Below are 17,049 nucleotides of genomic sequence, written 5' to 3' on the forward strand. Positions count from 1 at the left end.
CATTTAAAGTGGCACAGTGCTGAATAGCAAAAAATGCCCTGGCTGTGAAGGGGGTTAAACCTTTCAGAAGTCAAGTGGTTAAGGAAAATAACTTACATATATTTGATTTAAGATGTTAAAAATTTCTTATATTAGGCAGTAACTGAATATTATGGAAGATGTCAATCAATCATCTCCAGAAAGTTTCATCCTCCTTGGTCTATCTAATATTCCCCATCTTCAGGCCATATTCTTCCTTGTGTTCTTTATGATTTACATAATGACCTTGTCAGGAAACCTTCTGCTGATCATTGTGGTGAGAATCAATCCAAAGCTACAGACCCCCATGTACTTCTTTCTGAGTAATCTCTCCATTATAGACATCTGTTTTTCATCTACCATTGTTCCCAAAATTCTCATGAATACTGTGGTCATGGATAGAAGTATCTCCCCATTGGGATGCGCAGTACAGATGTACTTCCATTTGGCTTTAGGATCAACAGAGTGTATCATTCTGGCTGTCATGTCATATGACAGGTTTGCTGCCATCTGTAGACCATTGCATTACACCACCATCATGAGCAAGATGCTTTGTGCCAGTTTAGCTGCATGTTCATGGATTATGGGATTCATGAACTCCGCCATCCACGTTGTCCTCACCTTCCAATTCCCCTACTGCAAGTCTCACCATGTCAACCACTTCTTCTGTGAGATGCCACCTTTTTTTCGACTGTCCTGTTGAGAAACACAGCTTAATGAAATAGCCACTTATATTGCAACGGGTATCATTGCTATGTGTTCTTTTTTCTTGACATTTATTTCATACATCCACACCATCTCCACCATCTTGAAAATAAGTTCCCCAAGGGGAAGACTTAAAGCTTTCTCCACATGTGCTTCTCATCTGACGGTGGTGCTTCTCTACTATGAGACAATCATGTTTGTGTATCTGAGGCCCCACTCTATGTACTTCGCAGAAACAGACAAAAATGTGTCTATTTTCTATACAGCTGTGATGCCAATGTTGAACCCCATCATCTATAGTATGAGAAACAAGGATGTCAAAAAAAACAATTAAAGCAAAACCAACATGGGATAAAGATCTAGCAGGCCATTGTTTAATTTTTGTGCTTAGGGCTAGTAGTCCAGACATGCCTTCTCATCGTTTGAAACAACTAGATGAGTATTTAGACATGACTTTGTATAGGTGGACGCTTAATCAGTTTATTTCTTTAAAAACATTGCCTAATTTATGCACAGAGCTGTAAAAACCTTGCCATCACCTCTATGGTTAACCCATGGATCAAGTGAAATGCTTCAAAGTGAGAGGATCCAGGTGGGGCTTCATCTGCTAACACTTGAACCAATAAATTTTTATACTAATACTGGGGATAATAGAGTACAGATGTAATTCTTTCTCTAGGGCCTGGGGAGTGTGAATGAGTCTGGTGTAGTTCTGCACTCAGGGTCCAGGAACAGAACATATATACCCAATATGCGGCGCTAAAAAAAATAAATATATATATACAATATACTAAAACTCTAAAAATAATATGTAATAAATAAACAAATAATAAGATATTATGTAAAATATCCCCAATTATAGTGCAAGCGCTCAGTAATAGATAAATAAAGTGCAAGTGCTCAGTGTGTATATACACAGTCCTCAATATTAATAAGCAAGAAAAAAGTCCATAAACATATCAAAGAAAAAAATCTTTATAAATAGTATTACACTATTGCACGCCTCTATTATTCCCTGTATGCATATGAGGTGATCCTTGTAAATACCAGACAGAAGTTGTGGCTTTATTAATCAGCGTTCTTATCAGGAGGTGGAGTGAATATGGGATCTGTGCTTAACATTAACCAGCCATTATATGGAAGATGACCATCTAAGCTGTTACCATTTACTATAGGCTTGTTTTTAAAGCCCTTAAGGTGAGGGCTCACCTGAAGGGGGAGACTGCACATTGCATGAAGACACCATTTGTTTCACTTTTTTCTTTGATATGTTTATATGCGTGTATATACACACTGAGAGTTTTAGTATAATGTATGTATATATATATATATATATATATATATATATATATATATATATATATTTTTTTTTTTTTTTTTTTTTTTAGCGCCGCACATTTGGTATATATGTTCATATTGTCACATTTTGAGGAAGTGTTGAGTGCTGGCAGCTATTTCCTAGTATTTTTTAATTTTTGGGTTTTTTTGTTTTTTGTGTTTTTGAGTTTGGCAGCTCACAAGGTATGTAGGAAGGCCAGTATGGTGGCCTGAATTTATGGGAGGAGCCCGGGGGGTATTTAAGCAGCCCGCTCACCTGTGGTGCTTGTCGGTTTCCTGCGCGATATACGTCACTAGGCCGACGATTCGAATACCAGCGTCCGCAAAGTTCTTGTCTCGCAAATTCCCGCATTCGTAATTTCCGCGCTCGAGAGTTTCGAAGTCAGTGTTAGCGATTCGTAGTTCATACCATGCGTCTGGCTCGGCTGTCGCAGGTAGGGTCCCGTCGGACTTTTGTTTTCACGTATTGTTAGATATCATGTCACTAAACTGTGATATCAAACTTACGAATCACTCGCAATTTTACAACGTAACCGCAATGCATACCACTCGCACCATCGTTATGTTACCATTTCTCGTTATTTGAAAACCATTGCGACGTAGACGTCGCTTCATTTCAGGCATGTCTAAATTGTTACCACGCGTCAGTAGACAAACGTGGTGATTCGCAACTCGCAATTTCTTATCAACGTCAGTTCGATACCAAGTCATTTCTCATTTCAGAACATTTCTAAATATTTCTAACATTTCAAACCATTTCGAATCATTTCATTCATTTCAGTCACGTACCGCGCTCTGATTCGAATCCAGTCGCATCTAAAGATGCACCGATTCGTTCCGGTGTGCCCCAGTAGTTACGGCCTCATTTCAGTACATGCTCCAGAGTCACGTTCATTGTCAGTCGCTCGTCACGACTCACCGATTCGTACCTCTGTCATGGTTATCATTTCACTGCCACGTATCACGTTCCGATGGAAATGCACCGCATGGAAATGCACCGATTCGTCTCGGCGTGCCCCAGGTATTGGCCACATTTCAGTACATGCTCCAGAGTCCGATTCGCAGTCAGCCGCAACAGCGGCATGATCGGCTCACGCCTCTGTCATGGCAAAAACTGTTACACCTGCACTTACCGCGCTCCGGTTCGAATCCAGTCGCATCTTCGATGCATCGATTCGTTACGGCGTGCCCCAGGGCTCGGCCTCATTTCTGAACATGCTCCAGAGTCCGAATCGTAGCTAGTCGCAGACATCGGGCGACCGATCCGTATCTCTGTCATGGGAATTAATTTCACTCCCACATATCGCATCACCGTTTCGAAACCAGTCGCATCCACGATGCACCGATTCGTCACGGAATGCCCCAGTTGTTTCGGCCGTATCCATACCTATACCAGAGCTTGGTTCGTTGCCAGTCGCAAATGCAGCACAACCAATTCGAGCTTCGGTCAAGGTGAAAACATTTCTGTCATTTCGTTGTTTCATATTGCGCTCTGTTTCGAATCCAGATGCATCAAACATGCACCGATTCGTCCCGGTGTGCACCAATGTTTTTCAGTTGTCTCATTTCAGTACATGCTCCAGAGCCCGGTTCGCGGTTGATTGCAGTCACGGCATGACCGAGCCGGACCTCTGTCATGGCAAGAGATTTCACTCATTTCATAAACAAGGCAAACATTTCAAATCATTTCCTTGTCACTAGATTGCAAATCACCTTACAAGTTACTGCTTCAAGTTAGCCAGCAAAACCTTCACTAGTTATCACCTTTCATTAAAACGCAGTCACGGCACACCGATTCGTGCCTCTGCCATGGCATACAAATTTCACCCATTCTATTTTAATTTCATGCATCTGTCGCTTAAACACATTACAAGTCACTTTTCAAGTCAGGTAGTCAGACCCTTCACCGGTTGTCATCTGTCATTTCCTCCAGTCAAAGTGCAAAAAAAGAAAAAAAAAAATAATATAAAAAAAAAAAAAAAGCCACACCCCGTCTTCCTTCGAAGTTCAGTCATGGTCCCAATTCATTGGTTAAAACCTTCGCCTCACTACTATCCCCCCTTATAGTCGCACAATCCGATTTATGTTGGTATCCTTTCATACACTTTACAAACTGGTTAGTTTCAGGAGTCATTGTATACAACATACAAAAGATTCGTATCGGATTCATTTCATACACCTTACAACCAGTTCATATCGGACTAAATTTCATACAAAAAAAAAAGCACTGCACGCATCCAAGCATAAACTTCTTGCATTTGTTGCAAGCACACGTCGAAACATAACTTCTTGCAATCATGGCAAGCACACATCCAAGCACATCTTCTTGCAATCGTTGCAAGTACGCATCCAAAACATAACTTCTTGCAATCGTTGCAAGCGCACATCCAAGCACAACTTCTTGCAATCGTTGCAAGTACGCATCCAAACATAACTTCTTGCAATCGTTGCAAGCGCACATCCAAGCACAACTTCTTGCAATCATTGCAAGTACGCATCCAAACATAACTTCTTGCAATCGTTGCAGGCGTACATCCAAGCACAACTTTCTTGCAATCGTTGCAAGTACGCACCCAAACATAACTTCTTGCAATCATTGCAAGCACACCCAAGCACAATTTCTTGGAATCATTTCAAACACGCAACCAATCATAAACTTCTTGCAAACTTGCGGGCATGCATTTAAGCATAACTTCTCGCAATCATTGCAAGTACGCATCCAATTACTACTTCTCGCAATCGTTGCAAGCACACATCCAAGCATAACTCTTGCAGTCTTTGCAAGCACGTGCAGCAATACGTACGTCTCACAGTCACCACAAACACATCTTCAGCGACATAAAATCCCTTGCAATCATTGCAAGCACACATTTAAGCACAACTCTAATGCCCCGTACACACGGTCGGACTTTGTTCCGACATTCCGACAACAAAATCCTAGGATTTTTTCTGATGGATGTTGGCTCAAACTTGTTTTGCCTACACACGGTCGCATAAAGTTGTCGGAATTTCCGATCTCCAACAACGCGGTGACATACACCACGTACGACGAGACTAGAAAAGGCCAGTTCAGAACCAAGTGCGGCACCCTTTGGGCTCCTTTTGCTAATCTCGTGTTAGTAAAAGTTTGGTGAGAGACGATTCGCGCTTTTTCAGACTCGTGGCTTTCAGATCGTTTTCTGCCGTTCAGTTTGTGCTTGTGGGTTTGTATCTGCTCTTCAGTGCGTGCAGTCAGTTCGTATCGGAGTTTTCTTTGCGATCTTGCCCGCTCGTTGCTGTTTTTCAGGTCGCTCTTCACAGGCCTTGCTGTTCTTCAGTGCGTTCTGTTACTTCGTTCTGAGCAGCCGACCGTTTTCTAGCCATGTTTCGTATGCGTACTCCTCGTAGAGTTCGTGCTGTGCGGGGGCTTGGTGTTGGGGTCCTGACCTTGACACAAGTCCAGTCCATGAACAGGGTGAGGAGGAGTTCATGGACCAAGAATTGGTTGCTTCAGCTTGACCAGTTCTCTCATATGCCTTTGCTCCGTGAGATCCGTGAGAATAATCCTGATGATTTCAGGAACTTTCTCAGGATGACGGACCCCGTATTTCACCGTTTGTTGGCTTCGCTGACCCCCTATATCAGCAGGCAGGATACCTGCATGAGGCAAGCCATCACTCCGGAGCAGAGGCTCGTCGCTACCCTGCGGTATTTGGCCACAGGGAGAAGCCTGCAGGACCTCAAGTTCTCGACAGGCATCTCCCCCCAGGCTCTTCTTTGTGGACATTTACTGCTTGTGTTTGTTTTAGCTGACCCTGACAGAAATGTGTGGAGTCCAGAAAATGTCGTGATTGTGTAACTTTATACAAAGCACTGTTGGCTGTTATTTACTAAATGCAAAGACACTTTTCACTACAAGTGCACTTGCAACTGCACTGAAACTGCACTTGTAGTGCAAAGTGGATTTGCCCTTAGGAAATTACCCCCATTTTCTCATAAAACAACAATTACATCACCCCAAAAGTGTTGTAGCATTGAGACAATAATCCACATATTCTTGATGAGCAATCTTTTTAATACCTGCACAATCACATGTGCATTTACCAAAGGTTTTTCTGACAAACCGACATGTTTGTTGTATAACAATTTTTGTGGTGTCATTATCCAAAATCAAAATGTGCATTTTATAGAAAACAGGCCTGTGTAAATCCCACAAGAAAGACACAAATCTTGATCTTACAAAGTTCACATTTGGTAGAATTTGAAGGCAATATCAGACATGAGTATTTAGGAACTGTGTTTGATATTGCGTTCAGATGGGGGGAAATCACCCCAGGAAAAGCCAAATTTGGAAGATGCACACAAATTTCCCAATGTCAACATGTGCTATCTGCCATCACGGGGGATCAAGGGACGTGTTTTGGGGGAGAAAGCCCTTCCTCACTGCTACTTTATTATTGAGGAAGGGGTTGCACCCCCAAAACGCGTCCATTGATCTCCCGTGATGGCAGATAGCACATGTTGACATTGTGAAATTTGTGTGCATCCTCCAAATTTGGCTTTGGGAAAAATCGCAAAAACATTTTGCACATTGTAGCACACAAAAGAAGAAAGTGATTTGGAGGGGCTTTAAACTCGCCCCAAAACATCAATGATGTTTTTATATTTTGGAATAACATCATTGATGTTTTGCTTGATGATTTTCAATTGTAAATTACACCCCATGATCTCCCCGATCACGATCCGGGCACTTTCTGATGTGAAAGGATCTGGATCCACAACCTCACGATCACCTAAAAAGAAAGGAAACCCAAAATAAATTAGGTCTAAAAATCTCTTATCGGAGCCTGTGGTTGCAGACACTCACCTGTTGTGGTGACTAGTTCCACCACGTCTTCTTCCTCCTGCTCATCTTGTGTTGGGTGGATTTCCCCTTCTTCCAGAGGGGGGGGGGGGGGCTCTGGTCTCCTCGGATGAGGGGTGTCCTCCGAGTCTTTTCTCCCCTATGTAAAACAAAAATGGTATAATTAGCACACAGATATTTGATGGCAGAACTATAAAGATGAAACATTGCTTGGAAGTGGGGTACAATTATCTATTTTAGCCGAGTTCCAAGATGTAGCTTTTTTATTGTCCTTTGTCAAGCTGTAATACTTTACCTGTTTGGTACAAGCTTCACCGATGTATCCCCCCCTATAGTATACACTGGAGCACCTGTGTGGCCCCCCTAATAAAAAGGGTGTTCTGGGGTCCCACACTAGTGCTCCAGTGTCCAGATGTGAAAACAGCTGCTCAGTGTCCTCTCCTTACACACAATCTAGTTTGCATTTCATTCTAGTAACATAGCCATCTACACAACCCAATTCTTTGAAGACAAGTATAGGGCGTCAAAATGGTGGCCAAATGCATATGGCCTAAACAATGGTATTTTATCGTCCGAAATAAAAATGTGTGATCCGAACGAATAATGTGCCCATGAACATGAAAGTTGCCATTTTAAACTGGAGCAGCACGAACGTAATAAATACAAGAACAATAGGAACATAGCACAACTACTTACTTTTTTGCAGCACTCTCCAGATCTTTCTGTACTGCTCATGTTCTCGTAATTTCAGGTCCGACCACCGCTTCCTGAGCTGATCTTTCGATCGTCGTACCCTGAATTTCCGGTGCAGACTCCTGACCACTTTCGCCATGATCTTGGCCTTTCTGAGATTGTGGTTGGGGTAAGGCCCATACTTTCCATCATAGTCGGCCTTCTTTAGGATGTCCACCATCTCCAACATCTCCCCAAAGGACATATTTGAGTCCTTTAACCACTTCAAAACCAGCCTCGTTTTGGATTTTAGGTGTTTAAGAGTTTAAAACAGTTTTTTTTGCTAGAAAATTACTTAGAACCCCCAAACATTATATATTGTTTTTTTTCTAACACCCTAGAGAATAAAATAGCGGTCATTGCAATACTTTTTTTTGCACCGTATTTGCGCAGCGGTCTTCTAAGCGCACTTTTTTTGGAAAAAATTCACTTTTTTGAAAAAAAAAATAAGACAACAGTAAAGTTAGCCCAATTTTTTTTAATATTGTGAAATATAATGTTACGCCAAGTAAATTGATACCCATCATGTCACGCTTTAAAATTGCGCCCGCTCGTGGAATGGCGTCAAACTTTTACCCTTAAAAATCTCCATAGGCGACGTTTAAAAAATTCTACAGATTGCATGTTTTGCGTTACAGAGTAGGTCTAGGGCTAGAATTATTGCTCTCACTCTACCGGTCGCGGTGATACCTCACATGTGTGGTTTGACCACCGTTTTCATATGCGGGCGCTACTCACGTATGCGTTCGCTTCTGCGCGCGAGCTCGTCGGGACAGGGCACTTTAAAAATTTTTTTTTTTTTTTTATTATTTATTTTACTTTATTTTATTTATTTTTTCACTGTTTTTAAAAAAAAAAAAAAATTTGGATCACTTTTATTCCTATTACAAGGAATGTAAACATCCCTTGTAATAGAAAAAAGCATGACAGGTCCTCTTAAATATGAGATCTGAGGTCAAAAATTCCTCAGATCTCATATTTAGACTAAAAAAAAAAAAAAAAAAAAAAAAAAAAAAAAAAAAAAAGTCGTTTAAAAAAATGACACAAAAAAATTGTGCCTTTAAGAGAAGTGGGCGGAGCCGTCGTAATGACGTCGCTCCGGCCGTCACATGGTATAGAGACGGGTGGGGGCCATCTTGGCCTCACTCGTCTCAGTACCTCAGCAGTGACAGGTCCCGATCTCCTCCGCCGCTACCGACGGCTCCGGTAAGCGGCGGAGGGCGCGGGAGAGCGGCGGGAGGGGGTGTGGCACCTCTCCCGCCGCCGATAACGGTGATCTCGCGGCGAACCCGCCGCAGAGACCACCGTTATCGTGTACAGAATCGCCAACCCTAAAGATGGATACCTCGGTTGTGGCAGCAGCTGCTGCCGTTACTGAGATATCCATCTTTAAAAAACAGGACGTCAATATACAGTGGGCGGTCGGGAAGCAGTTAATCTCCTTCTGGATTGGGACGTTTCAGGCTCCGGCCTTTCCTCCTCCTCCTCGTTGCTGTAATTAGCACGATCCTGCTGTCTATCCGCCATGTGCTCTTCCTCCACTGCGCCGAACGAAAAGGGGCGGGGAATAGAATAGAAAGAACGTCAGGGGCGGGCGGAGTTATACGCATGCGCAGTGTGTATAAATCGTAACGCGCGCGTCTTACGTACGATCTGTGAGCGGAGGAAGGAGCATCGGAGACGCCGATCGTGCTAACGAAGGTAGGATCTAAACTTGGGCCTATACTGCTTCGAAATTGAAGCCTATATTGTAACAAGATTAGGGGAGTTTGGCCTGACATTAGGGTTTGTCTTGTGTTGTGTCCTGCAGAGAAAATGGATGGGTTCAACGACCACAATTTCCTGCCCCTGTTCATTGACAAGTACAGGGAGCTGCCCTGTCTGTGGCAAGTGAGACACCCCCACTATAATCACAAACAGAGGAGGCAGGCAGCGCTGGAGAAACTGCTGGAGTTGGTGAAGCCGGTGGTCCCCACAGCAACCATCCCCTATTTAAAAGCTAAAATTGGTGGCCTGAGGAGCACATATCTTAGGGAGCGCAAGAAGGTCACAGATTCCCAGAGGTCCGGAGCTGCAGCAGATGACATTTATGTCCCCAGGCTGTGGTACTATGAGAGACTGCGATTTCTGTCAGACCACACTGAAGTCAGGGAATCCCTCTCCACTCTTCCTTCCACGCTTCCTTCCATACCAGCTGAGGCTTCTGATGTCCAACCTGGGCCTTCCAGCCAGGAAGAAGTGGAGGAGCCCAGCTGGAGTCAGGTATAGCATTCTTCTACAGATTTCTGGGCAATAAATAAATGATGTTTACTAGATGTTATTATTGATCATTAATTGCTGATTAAAAAAAGTGTTTTACATATCAATAGACAGTAGTGGGCACCCAAAATTGGGACAAGAATGCAAAATGCTGGGCTCAGAAGGATAGTCTGTTATATTTGTTAACATTCAATTTGCAGCAGTCAGGAGGTGAAAATTGTGTGTGATTGATGTAAAAAAAACTAAAACTATGTCCCTTTTTCATACACAGGAAGACCTCAGCCAGGAGGAGGCTGTGGAATGTGGCAGTCAGGAGGAGGCGGGGATTAGTGTCAGCCAGGAGGAGGCGGGGATTAGTGGCAGCCAGGAGGAGGCGGGGCTAAGTGTCAGCCAAGAGAAGCCTGGGACAAGTCGCAGCCTGACTGAGTCTCAGGTTCCTCCCCTCCACCTGCCATACAAAAGGGCCAGGAAGACGACTCCCAGTCCTGTGCAGGATTCAGCATACAGGCTGATCCAGGAGGCTTCTGCGTCCCTCAGAGCCTTCCCCAGTCCTGAAGAGGCCTTTGCCTGCATGGCTGCCACCAAATTGCAGGGCATGCAGGAGGGCCAACGCAAGATCTCTGAGGACCTGATTTATAAAGTCCTACGTAAGGGGTTGAGTGGGGAACTGACACCCAAGACGGATGTCATTGAGATCGACGATCCTCCTCCTCCTCCTGCTGCCACAACTCCACCACCACAGCCAAAGGCTGGAAGGAGGCGTGGAAGGAAGACCAAAGAGTGATGACCCTGGGTTCAGTCTGGTCTGACAGAAGATGCAGTCTCTCGTATGACCACAGCCTGGGAACACAGATGTCATCTGCTGCTTTCCGGATCTCTGGGACTTCTGGACCACACTGCCCTCCCTTAGATATGGACTCCTCAGGCCACCAATTTTGCTTTTAAATAATTGATGTGTGCCCTGGGGGTCCAAGGCTTCGCCCACTTCTGCAGTTTCTCCAGCGTTGCCTCCCTCTTTGTTTAGTTGTGACCCCTTAATAAAATATTTTTAGGTAAATTCTACTCTCCTGTGTGTGTTTTCATCCAAAAAGGACAGTTTGTTGGTGAGGATTCAGGTACATTTCTAACATAAAATGTGAAATTAACAAGGGACAACAACACCAAACAATCTCCTACAGATTAAATAGAACAACATATCAATGGTGTTGTGGGAACTTGTCACAAAAAACACACAAACATTTTCGGGAGTACAAATCAAAATCACCAAAAAAAAAAAATTAAAAAAGAGAAACACAAAAAAAGATTCTACATTAAAGTCAAAAAAAAAAAAAAAAATATGTTGTCAGATGTGAGAAATCAAAATATATTGAGGGAATCCCGATAAATAGTAACGAAAGAAGTTTGTGAGAAGTGTGTGTGAATATGAGCAGCAAAACGACTTAATTCTTGTCACATTATAAAGAAGAAGAGTGTGCGCTGTATTAAACCATTTTGAACATTGCAGCGTGACGAAAGTGCTGTATCCATTACGAACGCTAAGTTTACCAGAACGAGCTGTCCCGTGTCGGAATTTCTTCTGAGCATGCGTGGCACTTTGTGCGTCGGAACAGGCCACACACGGTCGAAATTGACGCGATCGGATTTTGTTGTCGGAAAATTTTATCTCCTGCTGTCCAACTTTGTATGTCAGAAAATCCGATGGAAAATGTCCGATGGAGCCCACACACGGTCGGAATTTCCGACAACACGCTCCGATCGGACAATGTCCATCGGAAAATCCGACCGTGTGTACGGGGCATTACAGTCATTACAACACACGCATCTTAGCATACACCCAAGCATAACTTTCTGCAATCATTGCGAGCACGCATCTAGTCACAAACCTCTTGCAATTGTTGCAAGCACACATCTAAGCATAACTTCTTGCAATCGTTGCGAACACGCATCCAAGCATAACTCCTGGCAGTCCGTGCAAGCACATACAGTAATACGGACTTCTCACAATCACTGCGAATACATCTCTATTGACACAAACTCCTTTGCAATCGTTGCAAGCACGTATTTAAGCACAACTCTTGCAATCATTGCAGGCCTCGCATCTTAGCATGACTTCTTGCAATAAGTACAAAACACATTTCCAGTGGCACACAATCAGTCACACATCATTCTTCAGTGGCACTTAATCGGCCAGTTGTCTCCAGTGGCATCTACATACGATCCACTCGTCATTTCTGTATCATTTCTCGCTTAGGTCAGTTGAGTTCAGGTTCAATCCCACACCAGGTATCGTATTACCACACACAGCTGGCTCCTTCTCATAACACCATCAGGCTATACCTAGCCAGCATCCAGCATTTCCTGTCCTTACAGGACCCCAGAGAGCCGTCTGTGTCTACGGCCCATACAGTAAGATCCCTTCTACATGGCATCCAGAAGCATCAACCAAAAGCTAACGGCAACACTTGCCCATCACAACTGCCATCTTTACGGACATGTCACAAAACTCACACATTCCCCAGTCTAGTCATCCAAGCAGCCAGCTACCTGGCCTTCTGTGGTTTTCTACGGCCTAACAAATTCACTTTTACTGGCACTAGCAGCCAGGTACTACGTAGACACCACTTGACTCGCTGATAAAACCATTACGTCTTTCTGCTTGCGGTCTCCAAAACTCAACAAACCGGAACCGAGGTCTACAATAACCTCTTCCGAACTAACAACTCCACGCAGGCCAGCCTCCCCCCTTGACAAGCGGACCCACATCAGGCCAGTTCCCCAAGACTTCACCCATACACGGGTGTGTACTAAAGAAGCAGCTTCAGTCTTTCCCGGGAATGCTCAAATTTGCTATACAGGTCATTTCCCCAGGATCGATATTCTGTGTCTTCCTCTCCCACACACAGGACTCCTTGTAGATCCTTAATTTAGACGCCCGGCGGTAGTGGACCTATCAATGCCGGAAAGTCCCATACTACGTGGATCGGTATATCAATGTTTATACCATCCATGTCGCCCTCATCACCCCAGGTAGTGACAGATGCCACAGCCTCCACAGGCTTCGCTGCAAATTTTGGCCACCATTGGTTTACAAGAACATGGCCTCCAGAGACACCCCAAACCCCGTGTTTACACGGACTTCCTCCCTCTTCAAGCTATACCCGGTCATGGCAGCCGCTCAACTCTAGGGTCATATCTGGACAGGACAGGCCGGGGCTTTCGCCACTGACAACCGGTCCGAGGCGATCTTCTTGATGTAGCCAGGTCCGCATCGCTCGGTTATGTCCTTCCTGCGCAGGCTGGTGCAATTATCTTGGCAAACACCAGTCAATGTCCACTGTACGTTCATTCCAGGCTGCCATCCTCGGGGACATGTTTACTATCTTTACTAGTTCACCATTTGGCCTTCTCCCTAGTTTGACCATATAAGCAGCCATTAACTTAGCCTACTACGGGTTCTGGCGGCCCGGCGAGTTCACCCGCAGCAATCCCGCAGGCCAAGTTCTGAGTAGTCGGCTCTCTACCAACACCATTTCTTCCTTCACCTTGCAGCGTCTAAAACCCAGCAATCAAGCCCCGCGATAGACATCCATCTCCATAAAATAAACAATGCCTGGTGCCCTGTAACCATACTCGACCGCCTACTGTTACTCCTACCGGTACACTCAAACTCTAGTCCCCTATTACCTTTTCAGGCAAACCCTTGAGTGCCTGCCAGTTCATCAAACACCTGGGGGTTCTTCTACGCAGTCTACACCTCGACCCCAATCAGTACTCCGGTCACTTTTCAGTATCGGGGCAGACTCGGCAGCATTTTGGCATTAGGTCCCAGACCACATCATTAAGAGATTTAGCAGGGGAAACTCTGCCTACCTCGCCCGGTACATCCCCACTCCTTAGGTGGAAACGGCACAGGCATTCACCAAACTTGGTCAATAAACAAAGATAAATCTAATAAAACTACACCCCTACCTGAATGTTTTTGCCCCCTTATTTTGGCATACTGGCCATTAGACCAAGGCACACTTTCAGGTCCATTTCATATGGTAAGTCCACACTTCCAGGTCTATTTCCGATGGTAAGTCTTATGTTAATTATAAATGTTATCTATGTCCATATCGGACATAGGGCTCCAACCATAAGTAGGAAGGCCAGTATGGTGGCCTGAATTTATGGGAGGAGCCCGGGGGGTATTTAAGCAGCCCGCTCACCTGTGGTGCTTGTCGGTTTCCTGCGCGCGATACCCACCCTCCCATCCCCATTTCAGAGCATTTCTCAACTATTCATTTCTCTTTACAGAATAATCATTTCTTAAACCAGGGTATGCCCCTTTATTTTGGCATACCGGCCATTAGACCAAGGCACACTTTCAGGTCCATTTCATATGGTAAGTCCACACTTCCAGGTCTATTTCCGATGGTAAGTCTTATGTTAATTATAAATGTTATCTATGTCCATATCGGACATAGGGCTCCAACCATAAATATATATATTTATCAGGAACAGAAGCCACTCCAAAAAGAGCAGCAACCAGATTCTCACTTTTGCAGAGAAGCCTAACAAGCCTGCTGCAAGTTTTTGATGATACAAAAGAAGATAATGATGCCCATCAGTAGACAATTTGTGTAGATATATCGCCCCTTTAATATTTGGGAAATAACAGGAACACTCCCCACATGTTGCTGTTAAGTGCTGCCTCCTTTATGCAAATCGAAGCTGGTGCTTGGTCCCATCTCCTACATCTCACCATTAGACAATTAAGCTGCCTTATTAGTTCAAAAGAAAGAGTTCAACGAGGCCAAGTGCAGATTTCCTAGATTAGGTTGAAATTCCCCCCAGATTTGGTGTTGTTAGGCGTTTTAAAATACAGCTGTATGTAAGCAACTGGAGGTGCTCGTATTGTATTGAAGTTGCATATTGGTAGCTTGTACCACTGAATTGAACCTCCATGATCATTTTCAAGCTCTCCATAGTTGTTTAACCACTTGCTTACTGGGCACTAAATACCCACTTCCTGATTAGGCCAATTTTCAGCTTTCAGCACTCTCACACTTTAAATGACAGTCTTGCAACACTGTACCCATATGACATTTTTATTATTTTTTTCATACAAATAGAGCTCTCTTTTGGTGGTATTTAACCACTTGCCGACTGCCGCACGACGATATACGTCGACAGAATGGCACGGGCAGGCATATGGGCGTACCTGTAGGTCCCTGCCTCCTAGCAGGCGGGGGGCCCTATCGGGCCCCCCTGGTGCCTGTGGCGGTTGGCTTCATTCCAGGAGAGATCCGTGCTGAGGGGGAGGCCACTGATTCATGGCCACCCCCTCGTGATCGCTCCTGATGAATGGGCTTCTATCTCTGCCTGTGAACTGTAAACACAGGTCAGAGGAAGTGATGTCATCTCTCCTCGCGCTTCCTTTTTCGTTCGGGAGCCATGGAGAGAGGGCGTGAAAAGTGAGTTGCACCAACAGCACACTAACACCAGTACACATAGGCACACAAATCACCCCGCAATCACCCCCAGTCACAGTGTCACCGATTGCAGCGTTCATTTTTTAACTGATCACTACATTTGGTGTCATTTGTGACTGTAAAAAGTGTTAGGGCAGTTAGTGTAGGCCCCTTTAGGTCTAGGGCACCCCCCTAACCAAGGTTGAACCCCTTGATCACCCCCCAGTTAACCCGTTCACCCCCTGTGGCCAGTGTCACTAAACGATCTTTTCTCTGATCGCCATATTAGTGTCACGGGTGACGCTAGGTAGCCAGTTAGTTATTCAGGTACACTGTCAGCTTTTTATAGCGTCAGATACCCCCATATACTACCTAATAAAGGTTTTTACCCCCTGATTGCTCCCTAGTTAACCCTTTCACCCCCTGTCACCAGTGATCACCATATAAGTGTCACGGGTGACGCTAGGTAGCCAGTTAGTTATTTAGGTTCACCGTCAGCTTTTTATAGCGTCAGGTACCCCCATATACTACCTAATAGAGGTTTTAACTCCCTGATTGCCCCCTAGTTAACCCTTTCACCCCCTGTCACCAGTGATCACCGTATAAGTGTTACGGGTGACGCTGGTTTGTTAGTTTGTTTTTTATAGCGTCAGGGCACCCGACGTTTATTACCCAGTAAAGGTTTAACCCCCTGATCGCCCGGCGGGTGATATCAGTTAGGTTTTAGGGTGGTATAGTATCCGAACGAATCAATATCTGATCTATACTAGCGTCCCCAGCAGTTTAGGGTTCCCAAAAACGCAGTGTTAGTGGGATCAGCCCAGATACCTGCTAGCACCTGCGTTTTGCCCCTCCGCCCAGCCCACCCAAGTGCATTATCGATCGATCACTGTCACTTACAAAGCACTAAACACATAACTGCAGCATTCGCAGAGTCAGGCCTGATACCTGCGATCGCTAACAGTTTTTTTGGTAGTGTTTGATACAGTTTCTGACAGCCTAGGAGCTTTTTTCCTGTGAGTCTCACTAGTGTACCAGTAAATTTAGAGCCCAAAACGGCAAATCGAAGGTACACTAGTGAAGAGGCCTACACGTTTCTGAGCATGACAGATAGTGAAGAGGAAGTAACTCATCTGTCAGATTCAGGCTCAGAATACAATCCTGTAGACGACATCGGCTCCATGACAGATAGCTCTGACAACGGAGTTGTGGTCCCTGCCAAGGTCAGGCGTACCCGACCCCGTTCTTCTTCTGCTGTTGTTGAGGTGCAAGAACCGCAGGGCTCTCGTATGGAGCAGAGAAGTACTAGTGCTGCTCATCCTTCTGGTGAACTGGCAAGCACCAGCGGCCTAGTACACCTTGGTCGTACAGCCAGTACTGCAGTATCACGTGGTGACGTGGCGAGTCCCATAAGTGCAGTTTAAGCTGGTGAGGTGGCAAGCACAAGTAGTGTCCCACTGCCACCAAGAAGACAAAGACAGGCCCGTCGTGCCCATAGTGTCCTTCCTGCAGAATTCGCCAATCATAATTGGGAACCCACCACTTCTCAAGCACCCGTACTTCCCCCATTCACTGGCCAACCCGGAATTCAGGTGGAAACAGTTGATTTTACGTCACTTGATTTTTATTTGCTGTTTTTCATGGAAGATCTCTATAGATCTATTGTGGACCAAAGTAATTTGTATGCTGGTCAATTCATCG

The 17,049-nt window shown here is 44.7% G+C and overlaps 1 protein-coding gene across 1 annotated transcript; it reads left to right on the top strand.

Annotated features, from left to right (window-relative positions):
- Positions 1 to 247: 247 nt before the first annotated feature.
- On the top strand, positions 248 to 721 carry LOC141117719 (olfactory receptor 2J3-like). The gene has a single exon (XM_073610725.1). The coding sequence runs from the start codon at positions 248 to 250 to the stop codon at positions 719 to 721; it is 474 nt and encodes a 157-aa protein (XP_073466826.1).
- Positions 722 to 17,049: the final 16,328 nt, after the last annotated feature.

The sequence above is a fragment of the Aquarana catesbeiana genome, linkage group LG13 (genome assembly GCF_042186555.1).
Source record: "Aquarana catesbeiana isolate 2022-GZ linkage group LG13, ASM4218655v1, whole genome shotgun sequence".
NCBI lineage: Eukaryota > Metazoa > Chordata > Amphibia > Anura > Ranidae > Aquarana > Aquarana catesbeiana.

Coding starts and splice junctions, on each gene's coding strand:
- LOC141117719 (XM_073610725.1), top strand. CDS start 248: ATGATTTACATAATGACCTTGTCAGGAAACCTTCTGCTGATCATTGTG.